This window comes from Halichoerus grypus, chromosome 2 (assembly GCF_964656455.1).
Source record: "Halichoerus grypus chromosome 2, mHalGry1.hap1.1, whole genome shotgun sequence".
Classification (NCBI taxonomy): domain Eukaryota; kingdom Metazoa; phylum Chordata; class Mammalia; order Carnivora; family Phocidae; genus Halichoerus; species Halichoerus grypus.
The window spans coordinates 172536346-172560226 of NC_135713.1; the positions used below are offsets into that span (position 1 = coordinate 172536346).

Sequence of the window (23881 nt, forward strand, 5' to 3'; positions counted from 1 at the left end):
CAAAGGGACCAGCAGTGATAGGTAGAGTGACACTCATTTATTCACGGAAGATAGGTATAGATTGTTTTCTCAGGGGAGCCTGAGAAGCAACGTCAGGGAGAGAGTGGGAACTTGGGCCGAAGAACTGACCTATTGGGAGGTTTTAGCAAGAATCTGGAGCTGCTTCCTGATCCTTGGCACCCAGGGCCCTGTGGCTGGTTCCTTGTGTTTCAGTTTAGAGAAACAGGGTGGGAAGGCAGAGGTGAGGTAGAAGGCAGAGCGTCTCTGGGCACTCAGCTTTTTCTGTTGGTCTGATGTGGCTCTGGACTTTGCAATAAACAAGGGGTTCAGCTGTGCAAGTTGAAAGTCTTGGATAGTTAACTCTTCTGGGTTCTCAGGCTCTTTCCGGAACCTTGTAGGCCCTTCCTCCTCATTAGTCTTAAGTGCCTCATATACAAAGAGAACCTTGTTCTTCAGCTTGTTTTGGATCCAGGGATCAGTTGAGGCCAAGAGAGTTAATGTTTCTTGTAGCTGCATTGAAACAAAGGTCCTATGGCTGGCTCACTTCAGGCTAAGGCTGGGAGCGGAGGGGGCGCCTCAGGGAGGGATGCTCTGGCCACAGGCCACTATGGCCCCAGGTAATGAAGTCAAGGGATAATGTCCGAGGCTCATTCCCCTTTCCTCCCTCCTGACAAAGAGGAAGTGGTGAGGATGGGTGGGAGAGGCTTAGAGGAGGGGTAGGGAAGTGGAGGAGGTGGGCAGGAATGCCTTACGCTTTTCTTCACAGCCTGGCTCTTTTCTGTGTCTAGCATGTCCAGGAGCAAGTGGAACACTTGTGGGTTGCGGATCCCCAGGACACCCTGGCAGAGGCAGAATGAGAGTGACTAAGTAGCCAGCCTAGGAAGATGCACATCTGTGCTCTTTTCCATTCTAGTCCCCCTCTGATAACCCTGTGGCCTGGAGAGAGGGGGCGTTATAGCTCCCCAGCTGAGGTATCCCTTTCTTTCCCTTTTGGGGCCACTGCATTGGGTTCCAGTGCATACTGTTCACCAGGAAGAGTCAAGACAATTCCTGCAAATTCTAAGCAACATCTCTTATACCCATCTCCTGTCCCTTATCCCACATACCTCCAATCCTGAAGAAGAGGTTACCCCTGAATTCCTGGTAGGGCCAGAATTCTAAAACAAGCCAGCACACCTCCCCAAACTTTATAGCCCTTTCTGCCGCTAAGTAATTGTGCTCAGTTGCCTACTCCCCCGGCCACCAAGACATCTGGCCAGAGAAGCAGAGCTGGCCTTACCAAAGAGATGACTGCTTCCTGGCGTGCAGTGGCATTTGAGTTCATCAGTTGCCTATGTAGAAGGGAATGAGTGTGTTATCCAATTAGAGGGTAGGGGAGAAAGGCTGGTGGTTTCTTCTTGCAGCCCAGAGTGAGTCAGGCTTAAGGTCAATGAGTGATGCTAATTTCATCAATTGCTCCCTCTTGTTACTTGGGTCAGGAAAGGGGCTAGGAAGGGAAAGGCAGGTACTGCAATTTGCCGGGAGGCACTGAATGACAATTAGGACTCACATCTGTCCAGAACTCTACCTTCTTTAGATGCCTTTCATGTCCTCATCTTAATTTGAGCTCTTATATTTTATAGCAACCCTGAGTGGTAGGTATTATCGGCCCCCTTTTACAGATAAAGAAAAATCCTAGGGGTCAAAGAGTGATTTGGCCAGGGGCATGGGCAAGTGAGAAGTAAGAACTGGGATCAGATTCTCAGCTCTTTCCGATCCCGTGCCCCTTTCCCACAGCCTAGGATTTGGCTCTGGCAGCTCCCAGCCTGAGCCACTCACGCCTCCACCAAGTTCATCATCGTAGGCTTCATCTTGAGCTCTTCCACAGTTTCAGCCACAGCCTGCCTCATAGCCTGAAGAAGAATTAAGGTGGGACAACAGAGAAAAAGAATACAGGAGTGTACCTTGAAGTGCTCACAAACCTTTACCGAATGTTGACCTTGTGCTACATATGGTCCTTGTCTTGAGGAACTCATGGTCTGGTAGGGGAAGCAGACAAGTGAGTAGGCAGTCACACTACTGTTTTAAGTGTTACAACTGAACTAACTATAGGGTGAACATAGGAGGGTCTCCTCAGTCCGAGTATCAGCAAGATTTGCTGGAAGAAGTGATGCCTCAGCTGAAGCCTGAAGGGTGGATGGCAGTTAACCAGTAGAGGGCTGGGGACGGGATGACTTTTTGGGCAGAGTGGAGGGCATGTACAAAAGCTTAGAGGCAGGAGAGAGCACACAGAGGTTGGGGAACAGAAAATATTTCAGTTTAGCTAGGTGACCACACTGAGACTCTTCAAAGTGGGGTGCTCTGAGGAATTACACTGGGATAACAGGTATAAATGAGGACAAGGTCATTTTAAGCATAGCTGGTGTGTGGCCCTGAGCAGGAGTGGGGAGAGATGAAGCTAGAGAGGGAAGCAGGCCTTGGGTGGTAAAGGGCAATGTAAGCCTTCCTGAGGGCATTGGGGAGCTACTGAAAAGTTTTATGCAGAGGTGAGACACAATCTGATTTACATTTTAGAAAAATGTCTTTAGAAGTTCTGTGGCTGGTTCTGTAACAAGCTACAAAAAGATGAAAGCAAAGGAGCACAGAGGGAAAGCAGGATTCATTCTGTTGGAGGTGATTTGGGAAAGGTTCCCATAGAAGGTGTTTGGACTGGCCTCGCAGGAGCAGTCACTGTGACAGGCAGGAGGGAGGAGTGAATAATAGCATGAGGCAAATTTTTCACCTTGCAGAGGGAGGGAGGGATGACTCGGCACTTTTCGCTGAGAGAACCGTCTGAGCAAAAGCAAGGTGGCTTGAAAACATGGGCCGTATTAGGGGAACAGGGAGTGCTTTAGTGCCTTAGAGTGACTATGATACTTTGTGGGGCAGTGTGGTGGGAGCCAAGCTGGGGGAGGTCTTCAGAGAAGAGAAAGGAGGGGGGTTTGGGCTGCCGGGCTTGGGAGCTTTGGTCTCACTTACAAGGAAAGGTTCATTATACGTCTTCCTCCAGAGCAGGTCAAATGTGAATCCCTCCAGCCCTTGTGCCTGGATCTTTTCCAGCCCAATGGTCTTGAGCATCTGGGTGGCTTCAAAGCGGTGCTGAGAGCAGAGGTGGGAAGGTATAAAGGATAGACTCTCTTCCTTATCCCTCACCCCTGTGCTAGTGCTGGAGAAGGAAGGGTCCTAGGCAGTCTGAGAGCTTACCTCCAGGACACTAGAATAGCACAGCTGGTCTAGGATGGCCCTGGTGACTGTGGCTGTGTGTACATGCATCATCTTGACCAGCATGCTGAGTGCCTGTGGGGGGGCAGGCAGGGTAGGGTGGGGTGTACAGGGCCAAGAGGCATCTGGACGGCCAGGTAGGCTTGAGGGCTGAGCCTAAAACTCATGGGGAACAGATGGGGTCCATCTCCTGCCTCTTCACCTTTTGAGTGAGAACCTAAGTTCATGTGTGCACATATGTGCACATTTATAAATGAACATTCATACAAATCAAATATATACAGAGACATGTACACTTACACATCTATGTGACCCCATACTCATGCATATACATATTCGTAGACACACAGGGCCCCGCAGTGCTCCCTGCTGAAGCTTCTTTTCTCTGGTTGAGTATGACGGGGTCCAGGCTATACCAAAGTCAGCACTGGCCTCTGGTCCCCCAGTGCTCCCCAGGGAGCCCAGCCTCCTGCCCTTCACACCTTCATCTGCTGGGTTTTGGACCCTTGGCTCAGGCACTGCAACAAGAACTCTTGGGCTATGTCGCTGCAGGGCCTCAGGAAACCCAAGCACAGGGCTGCCTCCAGAGCTGCTTCATTCGATGACTTATTTATCAGCATCTGCAGCACAGGTACCAACTTCTCTTCATCCCCGACTTGAGTCCTCTGAGGGAGACAAGAAGTGAAATGGGCAGGGGGACTATGTCTTCAGCCAGGCTTTGTTAAGAGGGCAATTCACTGCTACTTCCAGAGCATTGTCCCTCCTCCCCAGAATGAATCTCATGTCCTCAGATTATTTTACCCACTTCCCCTTATTTTTGCTCTCCTCTACTTGCTCCTAGGTCTTATCTCATTTCTCTACAACTTTATCTTGTGGATGGATGACTGTCACTCTCGAACACTTCTGCTATCTTAATTCCTGATATTTAAAAAAATATACATGTCATTGATCCTACTCCTGTTCTCCAATAATCTTGTCCTTGTCCTCCATTCTATGTCAGCCATTAATTTTCACAGAGAGGTTTTTATCATTATCCATTACTGTGACTTCTCCATGATCTCCATTTCATGGATCCCACTCTCTGACCATCACCTCCTATCTTTCCAGCTCCTATCTTGCCAATAATTATTGGACTCCACAAGGATTAACAGTCCACTGAGCACCTTTTCACTGCTCCTCATTTTCTTCCCTCTCTACCCAGCTTAAACTCCATGGTCCTACTATAGTCACTTGCTTGCCTCACTCAACTCCTTTACCTCCTCTTGCTTCATTGTAGTCAACTCTCGACTTACTCTGTGCCTGCGCTTCCTGGATAAAAGCACACAGTTATGGTGACTGATCTTGCTTTGAATGTGTGAACACAAACCTCGTGTAGACCCTTAGTGCTACCTAGTAACCATACTGTTTTTCCATGGGCAATTCTTTTTCCCGCCCTCCTGATTCACACCCTGTCCTCTGGAACCTCCAACACTTCTTCCTCCATTCTTAACTCTCAGCTGATGACCTTGCTTCCTACTTCACTGAGCAAATATAAGCAACTGGAAAAGAAGTTCCAGAGGCACCTACCACCATTTCTTTCCAATACCTGCACCCATATATTCTTCCCTGCTCTTATTAGTATAGACTCTGGCCATCTGTCTGAAGTTAGTCTTTCCACTTGTGTGTTAGACCTCATCTCTTCTCACCTAATCACAACTCTTTATTCTCTCTTCAAAGTTATCATTTTTCTAACTACTGGACCATAGAAACATGCTATTATTTTTCTTTTTTCTAAAATCCACCGCTGGTGCCAGCTACAGCCCTTGCCAGCAAAACTTGGAAAGTTGTCCATTCTTGCCATCTCTAATTTCTTTCCTCCTGTTCACTCTTAAACTCCTTCTGTCAGACCTACACCGCCATGACCCCACCAAAATTGTTCTTGTTAAGATAATCAAGGATTCCTACATTGTTAATCTGTGTATCAGTTCTCAGTCCTTATATTATTTGATGTGGGTGATTTGTTTCCTTTCCTTGATATATGTTCTTCACTTGATTTTCAGAATACCACACTCTTGGGTTGTCTTCCTACCTAATGGCCAGCTGTCATTATTTACTGGTTCTTCCTCTTCTCCCTGAGCTCTTAATATTGGGATGCCCTAAGATTTCCTACTTGGTCCTTAGTGATCTCATCTAATTGAATGACATTAAAGGCTGTCTATATGCCAACAACTCATAAATTCCTTTCTCTGGTTCAGACTTCTAAACTCAAAATTGTACATACAACTCTACCTGCTGTCTCCCTTGGAGGTCCAGTAACATCTCAAACATAACTTGTCCAAAACTGGACTTCTGATATTACCTCCAAACCTGTTCCACTTGCAACTTTCTCCATCTTAGTTAATAACAACTCCATCCTTTCAGCCACTAGGCCAAAAACCTTGGCTTCATCCTTGTTTCCTCACTGGCTTTTGTAGCTCACATTCTACCTGTCAAGAGTTTTACTAATCCCACTACGACCACCGTGATCCATGCCACCATTACATCTCACCAGGATTGCTTCAGTAGCCCCTAATTGGTCCACCTGCTTCCACCTGATGCCCCACCCCCACCTCCCATCTTTTCTCAGCACAGCAGAGTGAACCTTTTGAAATGTAAGTTAGATTATGTCACTGCTTTGTTCCTTACTTCAGGCAAAGTAAAAGTCCAAGTACTTGAAGTCGTCCAGAAAGCAATGACTTAGTATGATTTAGTCGATCTAGATCTAGTATAATTGAGTCTCCTGTTAACTACTTTGACCTACCTTCATTTTTACTACTTTCTCTATTTCCACTCCACTGCAGCCACACTGGCCTCCTTGCTGTCCCTGGACCAGGCCAAGCACCCTCCTGCCTTAGAGCCTTTGCACTGATTGGCCCTTCCCCCGGGAATGCCTTCTCTTAGATATCTACAAGGCTAACGCCTTCGCCTTCTTCGTGTCTTTGCTCAAATGACACCTTCTAAATGAAGCCTTCCCTCCCTTCTGTGTTTAAAACTGCAGCTTAGTCCCATCCCCACTTGGCATTTCTGATCATCCTCACCCTGCTACCTAATTTTTCCACTGCACTTGTCACCTCTAACATACTATATAATTAAGTTTACTGGTTATTATATGTCTCCCCAACTAGAAGGTAAGCTCCACAAGAGCAGGGGATCTTTGTCTCTTTGGTTCACTGATGTATCTTAAGGGCCTGGGACAGTGCCTGGCATGTGATAGCTGATTTAAAATATATACATTTGTTGAGTAAATGGATGAATGATGACTTCTATTTCACACGGAACAGTGATGGGCTCAAAGTAAGAGGACCCTAAAAGGAAAAAATTTGAGTAGTGCTGCAGACTCTCTTGATCCCTTTCCCCTCTTGAGAGAGGTTTTTTCTTTAGTAGGTTATTTTAAGGATGATAATGGTTACCATTTAAAAAGCGCAGGCATTGAACGAGGTGCTTTACATACATTATCTCATTTAATCTTCTCAACAATGCTATAATTACTATCCATTTTGTTTAATCTGTTCATGAATTTTTATTGAAAAATAGCATACAGTGTTGTATTAGTATAGTTAACGTACAGCGTTCTATTAGTTTCAATTTAGTGATTTAGCAGTTCTGTACATTACTCAGTGCTCATCCTGATGAGTGTGACTCTCCCCCATTTTGGAAATGAACAGACCATGGCTCTGAAAGCCAGCTTGTCAGGGGTTGTGTGACTCCTACGTGGCCCTGCCAGCGCTTCTATTCAGGGAAGCTGTTCCACAGGGAACTCCACGAGGACAGTGTCTTCTCCCATCAAGGCTAGGAGCTAGGGGCTAACCCCAGCCAGCACCACCAATTACCTTGTCCTACCTGCCCCAGTTACTGACTCTTCTCCCAATCACCTTGTCTTTGGGGACAGCAGCCCAGGAGTTCAGAGCCGCTCGTAGCCCTGTCAGAGAATCCATCCTTTGCCCCTCATTTTGCCCCTTCAGCTGTGTGATGAGAACCTGGATCACGTGCTTACTCAGGCAGCCTGGACAAGGGAGGTCCTCGGGTCAGGGCAGAGCCTCAGGGACTGTCCCTCTCTGCCAGGACCCATTTGACTCCACTGTGCCCTCAAGACAGAAGTTCTAAGTCCTGGATCCCCAGGTGCTGCCCGTCCTCCCAGGACACTGCTGCAGCTGGCTGAGCATGGCTGGGGTTCCAGGGACCCACCCACTCCCTCCCAATCTCTTCTCCTTTTCACCCCACTTTCCTCTCTCTGCCCACAGTACTAGGTTAGCTCCCAGCTCCTGCCAAATGCTAGGTAGAAGTGGGTGTCCTTACCCAAAGGGGACAGGGGCTGCACTGCTTCCTTTCTCACTTTCTCCCACTCGCCCCTCAGGGAGGGGACATACTCACCCAGCATGGCCAGGCTTCGACAGGCCTCATACTTCACTTTCTCTGGACCAGTTTGGGCCTGATTTAAGAGGCAGGTGGTGGAGATATGCCGTAAGGTGATGGAATGTCAGAGCGTTAAGAATCATCTCAGCTTAACTTTTCATTTACAAGTGAGGAAACCGAGGCCTAGAGAGTGACCTCCTATGCTCAAACACAGAGTACAACAGGCAGGATGGTGCAATGGAAGGAACACAACTCGGGAGTAAGACTTTTGTTCCGATCCCTATCTGGTATCTAGTAGCCATGGGACCTTGGGCAAGTCACTTGGCTCACTCTCAGAGCTTCCATTTTATCATTAGAAAAACACAGATACTACTGTCTATTCCCAGTTTGTAAGATTTAAATGAGAATATGGATAAGAACGCATGTTCCCCATTATAAATTGGCCTATAAGCATGGGGCATTGATTCAGTTAAGGTAGAGAATGAACTCAGTCCCAGTTCTTTTCTGCTTTTCAGTTGAGGGTCTTTTCTGTTTGACAGAGGGGAACTTCAGATTCCCCCAGCCCCACCAAGCTGCCCTTCAAGAAAGCCAAGGGCATGAGATGGGGCATGCCGCACACTGGCAGCTCTCTCCTCACTGCATCTGACCCAGCATCCTTGCACCTTGGCGAGCCTTGTCTGTGCCCCTGTGCCCATGCTCCACATACCTCAGACCCTGTTTCCTCCTCTCACGAGCTCCATGCAGCCCTAGACTCACCACCTGCTGTAGGGCCTCTATGACAAACTTGTCACTGACGCCCAGGCATCCCAGAGCCTGCAAGAACAGGGGTGGAAGAAAGGGAAGAGAGCTCAGATACCACCCCCACGAGTTACAGCCTCTGGACACAGCTGGAGTTTTGTCTTGGAATACACCCCCCACCCCCACCCCAAGCATCTTTCTACTCCCCAGCTCAGCCAACTCCTACCTGTGGCCATACTCCACCACCCTTGCCACCTCTCACCTGTGCTGCATAGAACTGCTCATGCTCTCTGGGAGATTCCAGGCTTTTGGTGAGTTCCTGCCCATCCAAGGGAGCCAGTGGAGAGGAAGAAAGGGATAAATATAGTTGTAGAACTTCAAACAGAGAGGAGCTCATCCAATCCCTTTTCCTTTCCTCCCTCCATTTTGTAGGCAGGGACTGAGGGCTGAAGGATAATGTGAGCCCAAGGTAAGGGCACCCACAGAAAGGGAGTCTCCCCATTCTCCCTCCCACCGTGGTCCCTGACCTTTAATCTTTGCCGCTTCAGGGCGTTCCCAGTAGAGTCTGAGGGCTTGGATACCGTCCGAGGTTTTATAGTCAACTTGCTCATAGGGAGATGGAATTTTTGGATGGGCGTGCCCTCTTTGAGTTGCCTGTGTGAGAAATTGCATAGGCAGCCTTGGTCCCCTTGTTCCCTCCCTCGTACTTCACAAACTTTCCTCTGCCCTTCTTAGCCCAGCTCAGAGATGGGACCAGAGGAAGACAGATGCACCTCCTCCTACCCCAGGCTTCTCTCTGGGATCTGTAAGCTGGATTTGTCCCACCCCCTACCCCACTCCTTCCTTCTCCTTCCTCTCTTTCCTAGAAGGTATGAAGGGTGTGGAGAATAGGGAGGGGCAAAGCACACCTAGGGTGATCTCTCATTTTCTGCAGCATTTTCTGGGCATCCCGTTCTTGTCGCTGATCATACAGAGCGTGCCAGTGTGTGTAGATCTCAGGCTTCTTGAAGTAGCAGTAAGGCACTGAATGTGGCTTGCTCGGGTGCTGCCTCCAGCACTCTGGGCTTGGGGGAAACTCTTCCTTTGGCATCTGGGGGGTGTGAATGGCACAGCAGTGGGAGGGGATATTCCTCAGCCAGGAAAAAGACCAGGATAAGAAGGGACTAGGTGAGAGGGACGCCCTTTAGTCTCTCATCTCAGCTAGAGTCAGAGACCTCCTACCCATTGTGTGACTTGGGCAAGTGACTTCACCCACCAAGATCTCAGTCGTCTTCTCATCTGCAGAATGGAGCTAATAATCCTTTTTTCTGTAGCCCTTGTTGCAAGAACAAATGAGATCAAGATTGTGAAGCCCTTGTTGATCTGTAAGCCAATCCGAGCACACCGTTTGGTTATTTGAGGATTTCAGAGCACTTTGAAAAGGCCATCTGGGCAAGGAGATGAAAAGGCAAGGGGTGGGACGCCTGGGTGGCTCAGTTGTTAAGCGTCTGCCTTCCACTCAGGTCATGATCCCAGGATCCTGGGATCGAGCCCCGCATCGGGCTCCTTGCTCGGCAAAGGAGCCTGCTTCTCCCTCTGCCTACTTCTCCCTCTGCCTGCCGCTCCCCCTGCTTGTGCTCTTTCACTCTCTCTCTGACAAATAAATAAATAAATCTTAAAAAAAAAAAAAGGCAAGGGGTGAGGGAGATGTGGAGTGAAAAGGGGAAAGACAGGCTATTGCCCCTTCAGGCATGCAGCAGATACTCACCGAGCACCTGCTAAGTGCCAAGCACTGTGCCAGGTGCTGGGGAGGCAGTTATCATCCCTGCCCCTCGTGGAACTTCACAGTTCAGTTGGAAAAGCAGGCTTTCCTTAAACGGTCGTGAAACTGCAGCTGTGATTGTAGTGGAGGGTGGTGGGTGGGTCAGGGGACTTTCTCCGCAGATTTGGCTAGAATTCACTCCTATCTCTGCCCCAGCCTTTGTCAGAGTCAGTTCTCTGAGCAACAAGAGGGGCTCCAGCCAGTGGATTTCAGTGTGGTGATGGAGAAGATCATAGTAAAGGTTGTCAGGTGACTGCCATGATTTCAGAAAGTGGAGCATTGACTCGTAATGAGTAGGGTTGTCAGATTTAGTGAAAACCAAGCAAATAAAAAAAACAGGACGCCCACGTAAATTTAGATTTTAGGTATTGGATACCATATTGGGGACATATTTATACAAAAAGTTACTTATCTGAAATTCAAATTTAATTGGGCATCCAGTATTCTATCCAGCAACTCTGAGGATCCCTGCATTAATGAGTAAAAATGACTCCTTATTAAGCACTGCCGGCATTAAGCCCGGGCCTTACAGATAGTAGCTCATAGCAACTCCCCAAATGGAGTGGGACAGGGGTTGGCTTGTGACCGAGGAAGCGCCTGAGGCCCCGGGGGCGGGGGGCAAGTGACTCGTCCAAGGTCACACAGAATTAGCGGCAGCCCCAAGGATGAGTGTAAGGGTTCTGTGACCTGGCCTTAAAGGAAAGGGACAGTCGGCTGCCCCTCGCATTTTAACAAAGCTTCCAGGGGCGGGGGCAAAAGTTAGGGGTCTTACCTGGTAGCAGGACAAGGGCAGGTGAACAGGAGCCGTGACTTTTCTGAGTTCTGTGGTACAAATGGTGGGCTAAGAATCATCCAGTCAGGTATTCATTTATTCAGCATTTAGTGAACGCTGCATGTTAGAATTCTTTGGGGGAATTTTTAACCTGCCTTGGCCCTACATCAGACTAATTGAATCTGATGCTCTGGGGATAGGGCCTAGGCCTTTCAGAAAGCTCCCCAGAGGATTCTAATATGCAGCTGATGGTGAAAACCAGTGGTCTCGTTCAGTGGTTCTCAGACTTGAGTGTGTTGTAGGATCACCTGGAGAGCTTCTTTTTTAAAAAATTTTTTATTGTTATGTTAATCACCATACATTCATCTGGAGAGCTTCTTAAAACCAATTTCTGGCACTCATCCTGAGTATAGATTCAGCAGATGTGGGGTGGGGGCTGGGGATTTGCCTTTCTAACAAGATACTGATGCTGTTTGTCTTGGGACCACACTCTGAGAACCACGGATCTAGCTGGTGAGACAGAATTGTTTACTAGTGATTAACCAAGGGAGACAAATGTGAAGAGACAGGCACAGGTGGCACAGATGAGGCCCCTAACCTGGCTGGGAGGATCAGGGAAGGTTTCCCAGAGGCTCAGGCTTTAATCCACGTCGGGGTTAGCCCGATAGATAAGGGGGAAGAGCGCTAGACACGGGGAATGACTTCTTTCAAAGACCGGGAGGTGGGGAGTTGGGTAGAGAGCAGGGTGCAGATGTGGGAGCGGAAGCTAGGGAGACAGATGTCCCATCTTTGCAGGTCGTGGAGACTTACCTTGAAGGCCGTGGGGAGCCACCAAGTGTCCGGTGGCCTGCCCTGACCCTTCCTGTGGATTTGCTGAACTCACCAGACCCCCGTCTTGGGAGAGGGAGCCAGGGAGCTTTTCTTTCCAGGCCCCACCCTTGACTTTGTTCCTGCCTATTCCAGCCTCACCTTTGGTCCTTTCTGGGTATTCTAGCCATGGGTACTTGAACATGGACCTGGAGATGTCAAAGAGATCAGCTGATTTTTCGTAGGCCATCCTCCTCTTCTCCTGGTGGGGCCAGAGGGAACCCAGGTGGGGCAATACAGGGCTGTTGGGAGCGTGGGGACACAGCTGGGGAGACCTGTCCTCTGTGGCACAAGAGGGACAGGTGAGGGGCTGGGGCTTCTGTGGGTAGAATCTTCCGAGTGTTGAGCAACCAGATCTCCTAGGTAAATGGAAGACTCCAGTTCCATTCTTGAGCCCCGCCCCCCCAGCCCCCACCCCTGGGGTCCCCTGGCCTGTGGCCTTGAGCTAGTCACTTGACCTCTGGGAGCGTCCGTTTCCTCATCTGAAAAGTGGGAAAGTCATGCCTGTCTGGGAGCTGGAGGGGCTGTGGTGAGGCATGCACGGGAAAGAAAGTCAAAGCATTTGGTGAACTGTCAAGCACACATCAGCCCATGGGAGGGGCAGGGATGGTTCTTAGGATTAGTCATCAGGAAAATGGCAGGAGGGGGAAAGCCCCGTTTGTACACACACCTCCCTCCTTGGCTGCAAGAGACTGAACTCTTCCCTATGTGGTGAGGAGCTGCCTCCCGTACCTCCTACTTTTACATATGCTGTTCCCTCTACCTGTCAGGCCTTTCCTACCTGCTAAACTGGCTCTCCAATCTTCCAAACTTCATTTAAACGCTGTCTCATCTCTGACATCTCTTTTCTCCCCCAAGCACCCTGCCTCACCTCCTTCAGTGGTGTCATCCCCCTGCCACTCCCACTCCCAGTGTGACCACAGCTTTTTGAACAGTTGCTTCCCTTTAGGTGTTTATCATATGTTTAATCTGCCTAAAGTTAAAGATTGTGGCTTGTGGCTCATTCATCTCTCTCCCCGCCAACCTCCCGTGCCTGGCATAGTGCCTGGCGCACATCAGCGAGCTTGCTGTGGCAAGAAAATCTGGACCATCGTCAGGCCATCAGACTCAACATCACCAGTAAACCAACATGTACCCTGATGTGCTGCACTGAGAAACCCAGTGTCACCCATGTGGTGTCCCTGCCAGAAATGTTTAACCCGAATCGAATTATGAGGAAACACCCAGGCAAATCCAAACTCAGGGAACATTCTACAAAGATTTGATATGAACTCCTAATAAAATACTTGAAGTCGCACACAAAAAGTTTGCTAAAGAACTCTAAAAAGACAGGACCGTTAAATTCAATATGTAGCTAATTGCTCAATGCTCACGAGGAAGGGGGGTTCCCGAGGAGGCAGTCAAACCAGGAGCCAGCTTGGTAACTGCATGGAGAATTTTAATGGGAAGCTGATTTCTCACATTTTGCCAGTCAGCCCTTCCCAGTGAGGGGGCTGAGAGAGGATCTGTGGCCGCAGGACTTTACCGAAGGAGCCCAGTCTTCCTCCCTTCTTCGCCTCCAGAGGCAAGCTGACTTCCTTTCTGATTGCAGAGCCGGGGCCAAGAAGCCGAGGGGCCTAAATGAATCTCAGAGCCGAGAGACTTTGTGTGCACAAGGCAGAGCCTCAGGAGCTCTTGGGAGCTTTAGGTGGAGGAGGCTTTTGTAGCTGCTGCTGGCTGGTGGAATTCGTGCCCTCCCAGGAGGGAGTGGGAGCAGGGGTTTGTGGGGAGTCTCCCAAGCTGGTTAGGACAAGAACAAGAAGCACTAGGGAAGTTTGCATGAGTTGAGGTTCAAGACGCCCTCCATCCTAACTCATCTCCAAAGAGTTGATGTGGTCCCGCACCCATTTCTTCTGGGGGTCGGCACACACCTGGCGGTGCTTCCGGGTGACAAAGCTGTGGGGGAAGAGCACAGGATGGGACCTGGTCAGCACCCGGACAGCCGGTTCTGGGGATGAGGTGGACTGAGCCACAAGGGGATGAACATGATGGTACTGGGGTGGGGCATTCTTGGAGCTCTGTAAGGTTGGATTTGTAGCTTTTAAGGAAAGGATATTTCCTCTTCTGTTGGGTCGTAGGGCTCCCAACCAAAAGCAGATCTGTGTGCATGTGAACCCCCACACAAACCCATGCAACCTGGAGAGCTAAGGGCATATGGACCCTGAGGAGTCTAGGATTGAGCTCGTCAACCACTAGCTTTCCTCAGTGCATCTCGGTTTCAGACTCTGTGCTGGGTGCTCAAGATGCAGAGAAGAAGAGGTGTCTTCTAGGAACTGAGTCACGGTTGACTAAGTGAGAGATAAGAAGTGGTTAAAAAAAACAACCAAAGGTGCGATTTGGCTTTAGATAATACAGTGCCTGGCACAGGGTGGATGCTCAACAGATGAATACATCTATGCGTGTGTGCATCAGTGACAGACATGACCTTGGGTCTTGATTTCACTACTCATTAGTGCATTCACCTTGGCAAATCACTTCGGGCCTCTGAATCTATTTGTTTACCTCTAAAATATAGATAGAAATAATTCCTACTTTGCACTGTTGTTGTGAGACTCAAATGAGATAGTATTGTGGAGGTGTGGAAAATACCACACACGTATTGTTATTGGGATGTTATGGGATTCTTCTTTGGGAGGGATCAGAGCCACATGACAAAGGTCCTGGCACTGGGTATCAGTGCTCAGCGAGGTCGAAGGCCCCGAGGTATAGCCGTTGTGAAAGCACTTCTACCAATGAACCCCGCCGGAACGTGGAGGCCTCTGGGAGGGAGAGGCCTTGTTTCCACAGGTGTTGATGGTAGGCGTTGGAGGTATGAAAGCCTGCAGGGCACGGCCTCAGTCCAGCTGCCTGCCTCGCCTGTTTGCTGGGAGACCGGCTCTATCTGGGGGAGACCGTGGGCCTAGTGAGCGGCGCTGCCCATTAACATGTTACTTTTGGGCCAGCCCTGTCTACTTGGACCTTTCTCCTTTCGGCTTCTTTAGGATGTTTTCCTGCACCTTTATGAGCCTAAAGGTTTTCAGACAAAGTGAGGACTTAGGTCGTCTGGTGAGAATGAGGGTTTCTCGGTTTGTTTTCAGGTTCTATCCTGGATAGTGTTTGTTCTCGAGGAAGCTGCCTCCCCTTTTCTGAAACTCAGAGCCACTTGACCATCTCTCTTCCATTCTAGTGTGCAGAGGAGAGAAAGGGAGCAGATGGAGTATTCTGGGCTCTCATGCCTCCTAGTGTTTGTTTGCTTATTTGGGGTGGTGAGGGAGCTTCAGACCAAGCCCCTGCCCTTGTTCAGCCACGAGTCAGACAGGAAATCCTGCAGACTTGCTATCCTCTCTCTTGGCCCCCTCAGCCAGTGGCCAGGAAATCAAAAGGGCCCTCTAGAGTGAGGGCTTCTCAGGCCTCCATTTCCTCCTGAAGAACGTGAGACTGAGGAACAACCCCTCCTGGCTAAGCTAAGCTTCTCTCCCTGCCCCCATTTTGGGGACCTCCTACTTGCCTGACTCCCCTCCTGCCTCTCTTCCTGCCTGTTCTCTTGGGAGCAACCACCTCCGCCTGCCCCTTGAGAGCAGGTGTTCTCAGAATTGCTGCCCTTTTCTGTGTTTTTCTCCCAAGTCTCTGGCCCTCGGTCTGGCACAGTGCGGGGGCTTAACGGGTGTTTATTGAATGAGTTAGTGAATGAACTGCATTCACTCATCAAGTTTGTCACTTCTGTGTATATAATAGTGCATTTGGAGAAGGAGGAGAAGTTAACACTTATCAGGCACCAACCGTGTGCCAGGATATATTCCGATTTCGTTTTTCATTTCCTTGTTTTCCCTTTGACCCAGTGAGGGAAGTACTTCTTTTTCACTCCACTTCGCAGAGGAAGAAACGGAGGCTCAGAGAGGTTAACTGCTGGGTCCAAGCTCCTGCCACTGCCAATTCTAACCAAGGCTGACTAGCTCTGGGGCCATTGTTCACCAAGACTCTGCTAAAGATTGCCACTCTCATCTCAGGAGACCCTTTCCTCCTATAAAAGAATGTCCTATCTCTAGCCCCAACGCTGTTTTCTAGCTACAAAGCCCTCTTCTCACGCTCCCTGCTGGACATTGCCACAGGGTTTTCGTGCTGGCACTTTGGTTCTTTCCTCTTTAAACAGCTCTTCCTTGAGACTTGGCGGGGGGGGGGGGGCATCCGCCCTTCTCCAGCCGTCTGGGTAGAAACCTCAGTCACTTAACCCCCCTCTCGTCCTTGCTCCTGACCTCACCTCACCTGCCGGGGCTTGCTGACTCCACCTGTGATGGTTTCCTACCCCATCGCTCCTTCCCGTCCCCTTCAGGTCCTGTTTAGCCTCAATACCGCTCACATGGATAACCGTAACAGCCTCTTAACTGGACCTGACCTTTCTAGGCTTTCCCTGTGCCAGCTCATCTCGCTCGCTCTAACGCTTTTGCGTCATTGTGCTGCCACTCGAGGCCCTCATTGCTCTTCTACCCGGGGATGCCGCAACAACCAAAGGAGAGTCCTGGCGGCGTTCGCTCTGCCTAGTGTGCCCAGTCCCGCAGGCTTCTCTCAAACACCTTTTGCAGCAAACTTCCCCTCACCCCCGAGGCTGGATGTGCTCCCTCTCTCCTTTTGTAATTTTTTTTTAATGCCGGGTTACTCCAGTCATTCTGCATTTGTCTTTTCCTTGTATCAGACTGAGTCCCATGAGGGCAGGGATTGTGGTTTATTCATCTCTACCTTCCCGTAACAGGGGCTCAGAAAGATTCTTTTCTTTTGAAAAATATTTGTTTTCAGAGATAAAATTAGTAGTGCTAAATATTACCACTATACTTTGAAGGACTCACCAGAACAAAAGGTAATTCTGAATACCTATAGCTTTGCAAGTGTCACAGGAATTTTTGGATTAAAAAAACTTCGAGGGATGCCTGGGTGGCTCAGTCGGTTACGTGTCTGCCTTCGGCTCAGGTCATGATCCCAGACTCCTGGGATCAAGCCCCGCATGGGGCTCCTTGCTCAGTGGGGAGCCTGCTTCTCTCTCTGCCTGCCGCTCCCGCTGCTTGTGCTCTCTCTCTCTCACAAATAAATAAAATCTTAAAAAAATAAACTTTGCTGTTATATAGGAAACTTCATGATTACCCCATTTTCATTCTTTAAGTCTCTATCATCTTAAATTTCTTTAATTGTACACTTTATTTTTTTTATTTTTTTAAAGATTTTGTTTATTTATTTGACAGAGAGAGACAGTGAGAGAGGGAACACAAGCAGGGGGAGTGGGAGAGGGAGAAGCAGGCTTCCTGCCGAGCAGGGAGCCCGATGTGGGGCTCGATCCCAGGACCCTGGGATCATGACCCGAGCCGAAGGCAGATGCTTAACAACTGAGCCACCCAGGTGCCCCTCATCTTAAATTTCTTAAGCAACCATCATTGTTGACCTTTCTGTAGTAGAAAGAGGAAGCTCCAAAGACAGGCTCTATCCCTCGCTTACTGTGCAACCTTGGGCAAGTCACCAAACCTCTCTGGGTCTCAGGTTCATTATCTGAAACATGGAGAGAATTATGCATACCTGTAAGGGTTGTTATGATGAAATTTAGGGGTAATCCATGTAACACATTTGATACACAGTAGGCACTTTCTAGGTAGTAGACTTAATTTTTTCAAATGTATTAGTTCGCATATTTAAAGGAGAATCTCATGTCATTATTTCTTCACCAATTGATAATTTTCTTTTAAATACACTTGACTGTAACTAGGGCTCTGGCCTCTGACTTCTCCTTAGATCCTCTGAGGTTGTAGGTAGATTCAATTGGGTGTGGGATAGGGGGAATGTGGGGTTCTTAATTGGAGAGAGATGACTGTGTCGATCTTTTCTCCATGCAGGAGCATTGTAGGTCACATTAAAGTAAAAGTCATACTCATAAAGATCAGAGACCTGACCCAGTTCGTCAGAGTGGGGAGAACCGCCCCAGGAGCCCCTTGTCTAATCTTCTACGTGATAGTGGGTGGGTGGGGGGTCTGAAGCTGCAGAGGGAGGAACTATGGCTAATTGAGCAGCTGGAAGATGGGTAAGAGTGGATAGGGTGCCCTCTTAGAGGGCTCCTGTGGGGGGCTGGCTCTGGGACAAGAGGTGTCCCTTCCTCACTCCCCCCTCCTCCCCACTAGAGGGTCCACAGGGCTGGGACTCACACGACTGCTGGTATGGAGCACTTGCTGCTGGTGTAGAAATACTCCTGGATGTGGGTGTAGGGCAGTCGGCGGGAGATGTAGGCAAAGCAGCAGGGTGTGGTGTCCGAGGCATCTGGGAGGAGAAAACAAGGAGACCCCTGTATTCATTGCCATTGCACATGGGGTATTGGGCTGGGTATGTTATCTTGGATAGACTCTTATCCTCCTTTAGCTGGAACTAAAGCTCGGAGAGGTAAAGTCACTTGGCCGTGGACACACAGTAGCAGAGTGGGGGATTCCAACAGAGGATTGAGAAGATCTCTGCAATCTTTCATCTAATCCTCGAGTCTTGCTTGTATCCTTCCCTCTACACCATAACCCTTTGCCTTTGGCTCTACGGATATGCTGGGCTTCCTCCTATCTCGTCTTGGGCCCCTTGCCCTTATTCTTGCCCTCCCGGAATCCTCAATAGATTCAGAACTTTGTTTCTTTGAGACCTACGGTGGGTTGGGGGAGGCTTCCAAAACTTGGACTTCATGGCTCAGCCTCAACCCTCAAGAGGGGCCTGAAAATGTGTATTGCACCCTGGGAGCCTCTGGCTGAGGCATGATAAGAAGGGCTCTGAACAGAGAAGGAGGACTTTTTGTTGCTCAGTTAATTCAGGATGACCCTGGGAAGTGTCAGTTGCCACTTCCCGGTAAAGTAGGAGTGTTAAAAGCCAGCTACAACTGGGTTTGAACACTAGTTTCCCCACTTCCTGTGTGACCTCAGGCAAGTTACTTAACTCTACTCTGTAAGTCAAGCTCAGCTTCTCTAAGAGTAGTGGCAAGTATTAAATGACATGGTACATGCAGAGCAGTCAGCATAATACTTGATCTATACTAGGCTTTTAAAAAATCCTCTCCCGGGGCACCTGGGTGGCTCAGTTGGTTAAGCGTCCCACTGTGGATTTCAGCTCAGGTCATGATCTCGGGGTGGTGGGATCGAGCCCTGCGTCAGGCTCCTTGCTCAGTGGGAGTCTGCTGGAGATTTTCTCTTTCCCTCTCTCTCCACCCCTCCCCCCCCACTCTCTCCCTCTCGCTCTCTCAAATAGATATATCTTAAAAAAAATTAAAATTAAAAAAATTAAGATCCTCTCCCAAGCCCCACTTTTTCCATCTATGAAATGGGGAGAATATGACTGTCCCAAGCTTAGAAGTTTCTTAGGAACCCTGCTGGTGATAGGCATAAGTTAGCTGTGTTTCAAAGTCAGTTCAAGGCTGCCTCTGCCTGCTAATAGCCCCAGCATCGGTCCGCCCTCAGCACCTGGACGGCTTGGGTGTAGATCTTGAGGACAGAAGACTTGAGCAGAGAGGGTCCCTGCCGTGTGGTGGCTCCAGGGACAGCTGGACATCTGGGTAAAGCACTATCTGGGAATATAAGTCACTGGGTTCCGACAGCATAAATGCTGCAGCCGGAAAGGAGGGCGAAGTCTGGGCCAGCGTGAGGGTCTGCCCCAGGCTGCGGTGCTCGGGACCTGACTTACATGGGGAGGCAGAGGCAGGAGCGCAGACGGCGACGGCGGCCAGCAGGACTGCAAAGGTAGCTGCGGAGACCTTCATGGTACCTGCGGGTGGAGGCTGCGGGAGAGCCACCTGCTGTCTGGGGATCCTCTGCAGGGATCCTCTGCTGCTGAGGCTGGCCCTTTATAGAGTCAGGCCAGTAGAAGGGGCGCCACCCCAAGGGGAGTTTCCAAAACAGCAGCCACGGACTGCTTGGTATCATAAGTGAAATTGCGCAAAATGGAAAAGAAAACTGAAATAGCCTCCGGAAATTTGAGTCTCTTTCTCTCTCTCCTCCTCGCTGCCTCTGGTCCAGAGTGAGCTCATCGGTTCCTTCTTTGCCCTCCAGAAGAGCTAATAGAAGCACTGGTGGTGGAAAACCTCCTCCTCTGATGGCATCTTCAGCTTCCTCTTCTGGGGCAGGGGTGCTCATCAGAGGTCAGGATGCTGCTTCCCCGGGGGCGGAGGAGGGCAGTTAGGATGGATTAGAAATAAACTCAGTGTTTATTTGGTTGCTTTCAATGTTCTTGCTCATGCATTACAGATCCGTATTTCCCCTCTCATCCATGGAAGGGAGGGTTCTCTGACATATAGCCCCCAAAGGAGGTGAGAACACCCACCCGATGGTGCCAGCCACTATTCTAAAGGTTTTACAAGCTCAACTCATTTACTATTATTATGCTCATTCCCGCCCCCCTCCCCCATTTTACAGATGAGGAAATTCAGTAAACGCTGGGATCCCATCTCCTTTCTCAAATCTTCTTGGATACAAAAGTTACAGAATTTGAAAGCTGCAGAGGACCCTAGGGATCATTTCTTCCATGTCCTTCAATTGCAGAGGAGGAAACTGAGGCCCAGAGAGCAGAAATGACTTGCTAAGAACACACAGCAAATGAACGATGGGATCAGAACCTGGGTGCCCTGGTTCTTGCTTCAGTGCCCTGTCCACTCAGTACTACCTATCATGAAAATGTTCATGGTCGGGGACATCCGTGAACTGAACCCATGTGGGGTCTTGATTAGAGATAAGTTCCTTACTCCATTCCAATGACTTGGGTTCAGTAAATCTTTATCCATTCCTTTTGTTGTTGTTGTTAAAGATTTATTTATTTATTTTTGAGAGAGAGCGAGCAAGAATGAGCTAGGGGGGAGGGGAGGAGAAGGGGCAGAGGGAGAAGCAGACTCCCCGCGGAGCAAGGAGCCCGACGTGGGGCTCCATCCCAGGACCCTGGGATCATGACCTGAGCCGAAGGCAGATGCTTAACCAACTGAGCCACCCAGGGGCCCTCTTCATCCATTCCAATTCAGATAATTCAGAATAGTGACAGTTTGGCCTGGCCTGGGCTGGACTGAGGTTGAAATCTGAATTATCTAAGAGAAAATTGTCTATGGACAGTGACAAGAGCAAACACATTTAAAAAGAAAAGTAACTTTAAAAAAATAGTCTTCTACCAAGAATATTTTCTTGCTAGCTCTTGTGACATATGTAACTTGGGGGCTGAGGGTGACTGAATGACCTAGAATGGGAAGACCTCTTGTTTCTCCTCACAGGGACTTTGAGGAAGGGTGGTTATTCTCATTTCACAGAAGAGGTCATTACGGTCCTCAGAGTCATGTGGCTGATCGGTGGGATTGAACCGAGGTGCTTCTGATGACCAGGCTCGAGCCTTTTCCACTGAGTCACATCAGTCAGGCAGTTAGCCATTACCGCGTCCTGTCTAGGTGCCGGCGGCTGTTCTAAGCCTGTCCTCGGAAGCCTCTCCTCCCCGCCTCATGACTCATTTACCCATTTACAATAGAAACGCAATTTTGAAAACCATGGCCATCTCATTTAAAGAAACACATGGAAGCACTTTTGAAACATTCATCTATCCACACAAAAATGGTCTACCTGTTTTAATTGTTCCCCTCACACAGTCCCCTTAGTTACCAAACATGTGGGAGGCCGTGTAGCCTGGTGGCCAAGAGCAGGGTCTTTGGTGTTTTTCCCATTTATTAGACAGCCTTTGGCCAGATACTTAATCTCTCTGGCTTCAGTTCCCTCATCTCTAAACCAGGGGTGATAATGGTCCTCCCCACAGCTGTTGAGACAGTTAAGTTCCTATGAATGTGTTCGTGTGCCTGACGCATGTTAAGTACTTAACGTTAGCTATTATTATCACGTTATTATAATGGCAGTCCCTTTAGGGATATTCTATACTTAGGCTTTTCAGCAGTCTAGATCAGACTCCCAATTAATATGGATTAGTGAGCTTTATCACAAAAAGTGTTTGTTTTTAAGCAGACAGGTCGGTTAAGGTATAAGTTAAGCAACTCGCTGAGGTCGCATAGCCCACAGTGGTAGAGCTCGACATTGAACCCAAGTCTGTCTGGGTTCATAGACTTTCTACCACACTGCATTGTTTCTAGAGAAATCCTGAAACTTCTGCTAAGGTTCAGTTTGTCCATGTGAGCTCTATTTCTGTTTCCTTTCTCTGATCTCAGTTTCCCTCTTTGAGGAAGAAAGCAAAGTATTTTCCTGGATACCAAATATGCTGAGTTGGGACACTAGCTGAGGTAAGAAGTGAGATGGACCAACATGATCCTCATCCTTAATCCTGGTGAACCTTTCTGCTGTAAGTGTGTGTGTGTGTGTGTGTGTGTGTGTGTGTGTGTGTAAGTGGTAGTGAGAATGAGGGGTAGGTAGGATGGTGGTGGTGCGAACAGGAGAAGGCAACGAGTATAGGCAATAGGCAATGGGGGTAGGGAGGATGGTGGTGTTGCTGAGTAGGAATAGGCAACGGGTATAGGCAATAGGAGTATATTTCGTCCCTTTTAGTGGTTCCAGTGGATTGTGGGAACCAGAGAGAGGGTAGACCCTAATTGTAATTCCATTTCTACCCCTCATTACCTTCTGTGCAAAATCCGGTCTGGACTCTGGAATCAGTATATTCTCTGTTTTTTTTTTTTAAAGATTTTATTTATTTATTTGAGCGAGAGAATGAGAAAGAGAGAGCATGAGAGGGGAGAGGGTCAGAGGGAGAAGCAGACTCCCCGCTGAGCAGGGAGCCCGATGTAGGGCTCGATCCTGGGACTCCAGGAACATGACCTGAGCTGAAGGCAGTCGCTTAACCAACTGAGCCACCCAGGCGCCCCATATTCTCTGGTTTTAAGGTACTGATTCCATGAGGAAATCAAAGTGCAGGTTCAATGAATGACAACTATCCTTATGATTCACCCAGCATTTTATGTCCCTGAAAATGAGGGATGCCTGTCTGTGTGACCCATGCACGGGTGGTTGAGAGAATCAAGGAGAGTAATGACTGTGGACGTGCTTAGGAGACTGTAAGGTGAGGTATGAACATCAAGCATCCCCCTCTGCCCTTCCCCCACCTCCCGCCAGTGCGTTTGGTCTACACCCACTCAGTCAATCCTTGTTTACCTGCAAACTATTCCTGTGAATTGCTGTGAGCCAGGCACTGTTGTAGGTGCTGCGGATGCCATGGTGAGCAAGTCAACCACCTGCCCCGTGGAGCATGCGCTTGTGTGCGTGCGTGCATGCGTGCGTGTGTGTGTGTGTGTGCATGTGGTGGGCGGAGAACTGGACAGTAACAAGTAAAAATATCCTTCTTTATTGTGAGTCACCTTTGCACTGGTCTTGTCTTAACTACCTGGACAAAGTAACACTGTCTTATGGTTTTTCTTTTCTAGTTGCTTTCTGTATTCTCCCCCTGCTTTCCACCAAAACCTTGGACACAATAGATGCTAAATTCATGCTGGTTTAATCTGAATAACTTTTTTAAAAAAGATTTTATTTATTTATTTGCCAGAGAGATACAGCAAGAACGGGAACACAAGCAGGGGGAGTGGGAGAGGGAGAAGCAGGCTTCCCGCTGAGCGGGGAGCCCGATGTGGGGCTCGATTCCAGGACCCTGAGATCATGACCTGAGCCGAAGGCAGACGCTTAACGACTGAGCCACCCAGGTGCCCCAATCTGAATAACTTCTTACAGCATCTTGAGTAAGTACATGGGCTCTTTAGAGTTGGACTTCTAGGTTCGCACGCAGCTCTATTACTTATCAGTGCCGACCTGAGCAGATTGCTCACCTTCTCTAGGCCTCAGTTTTGTCTGTGAAGTGAGAGATTGCTTCCAACCCGTTTTGGGCAATGGAGCCCTTTAAGAATCTGACGAGAGCTGTGAACGCTTTCCACAAACACTTGGAGGCCCACACAGACACATGTAATTTTGCGTGTACGAGGTTCACAGACCCAGCAGGCTCATTGACAGGCCTCTTGAGTCCACAGGGCTGGTTGTCATCAGCGCCCCCTCCTCCTGGATGTGAGTGCATTCCTCGCTAGAGCTAGATGCACACTCTTTCCAGCCTAGCTCAGGCCC

General features: G+C 49.0%; 2 protein-coding genes across 2 annotated transcripts; both read right to left on the reverse strand.

The window, feature by feature from the left end:
- Positions 1–22: 22 nt before the first annotated feature.
- HEATR9 (HEAT repeat containing 9) lies at positions 23–13457 on the reverse strand. The gene is made up of 15 exons (XM_036094469.2): positions 11892–13457; positions 10923–10972; positions 9258–9439; positions 8877–9003; positions 8612–8668; positions 8368–8424; positions 7630–7687; positions 7131–7261; positions 3723–3905; positions 3223–3315; positions 2998–3117; positions 1819–1892; positions 1280–1331; positions 753–839; positions 23–510 (listed from the first exon to the last, which is right to left on the reverse strand). The coding sequence occupies exons 1-15, from the start codon at positions 11977–11979 to the stop codon at positions 130–132; spliced, it is 1740 nt and encodes a 579-aa protein (XP_035950362.1). The 5' UTR covers positions 11980–13457; the 3' UTR covers positions 23–129.
- On the reverse strand, positions 13381–19638 carry CCL5 (C-C motif chemokine ligand 5). The gene is made up of 3 exons (XM_036094468.2): positions 19491–19638; positions 17987–18098; positions 13381–13724 (listed from the first exon to the last, which is right to left on the reverse strand). Exons 1-3 carry the CDS (start codon positions 19564–19566, stop codon positions 13637–13639), a joined length of 276 nt encoding a protein of 91 aa, XP_035950361.1. The 5' UTR covers positions 19567–19638; the 3' UTR covers positions 13381–13636.
- Between the last annotated feature and the right edge of the window lie 4243 nt (positions 19639–23881).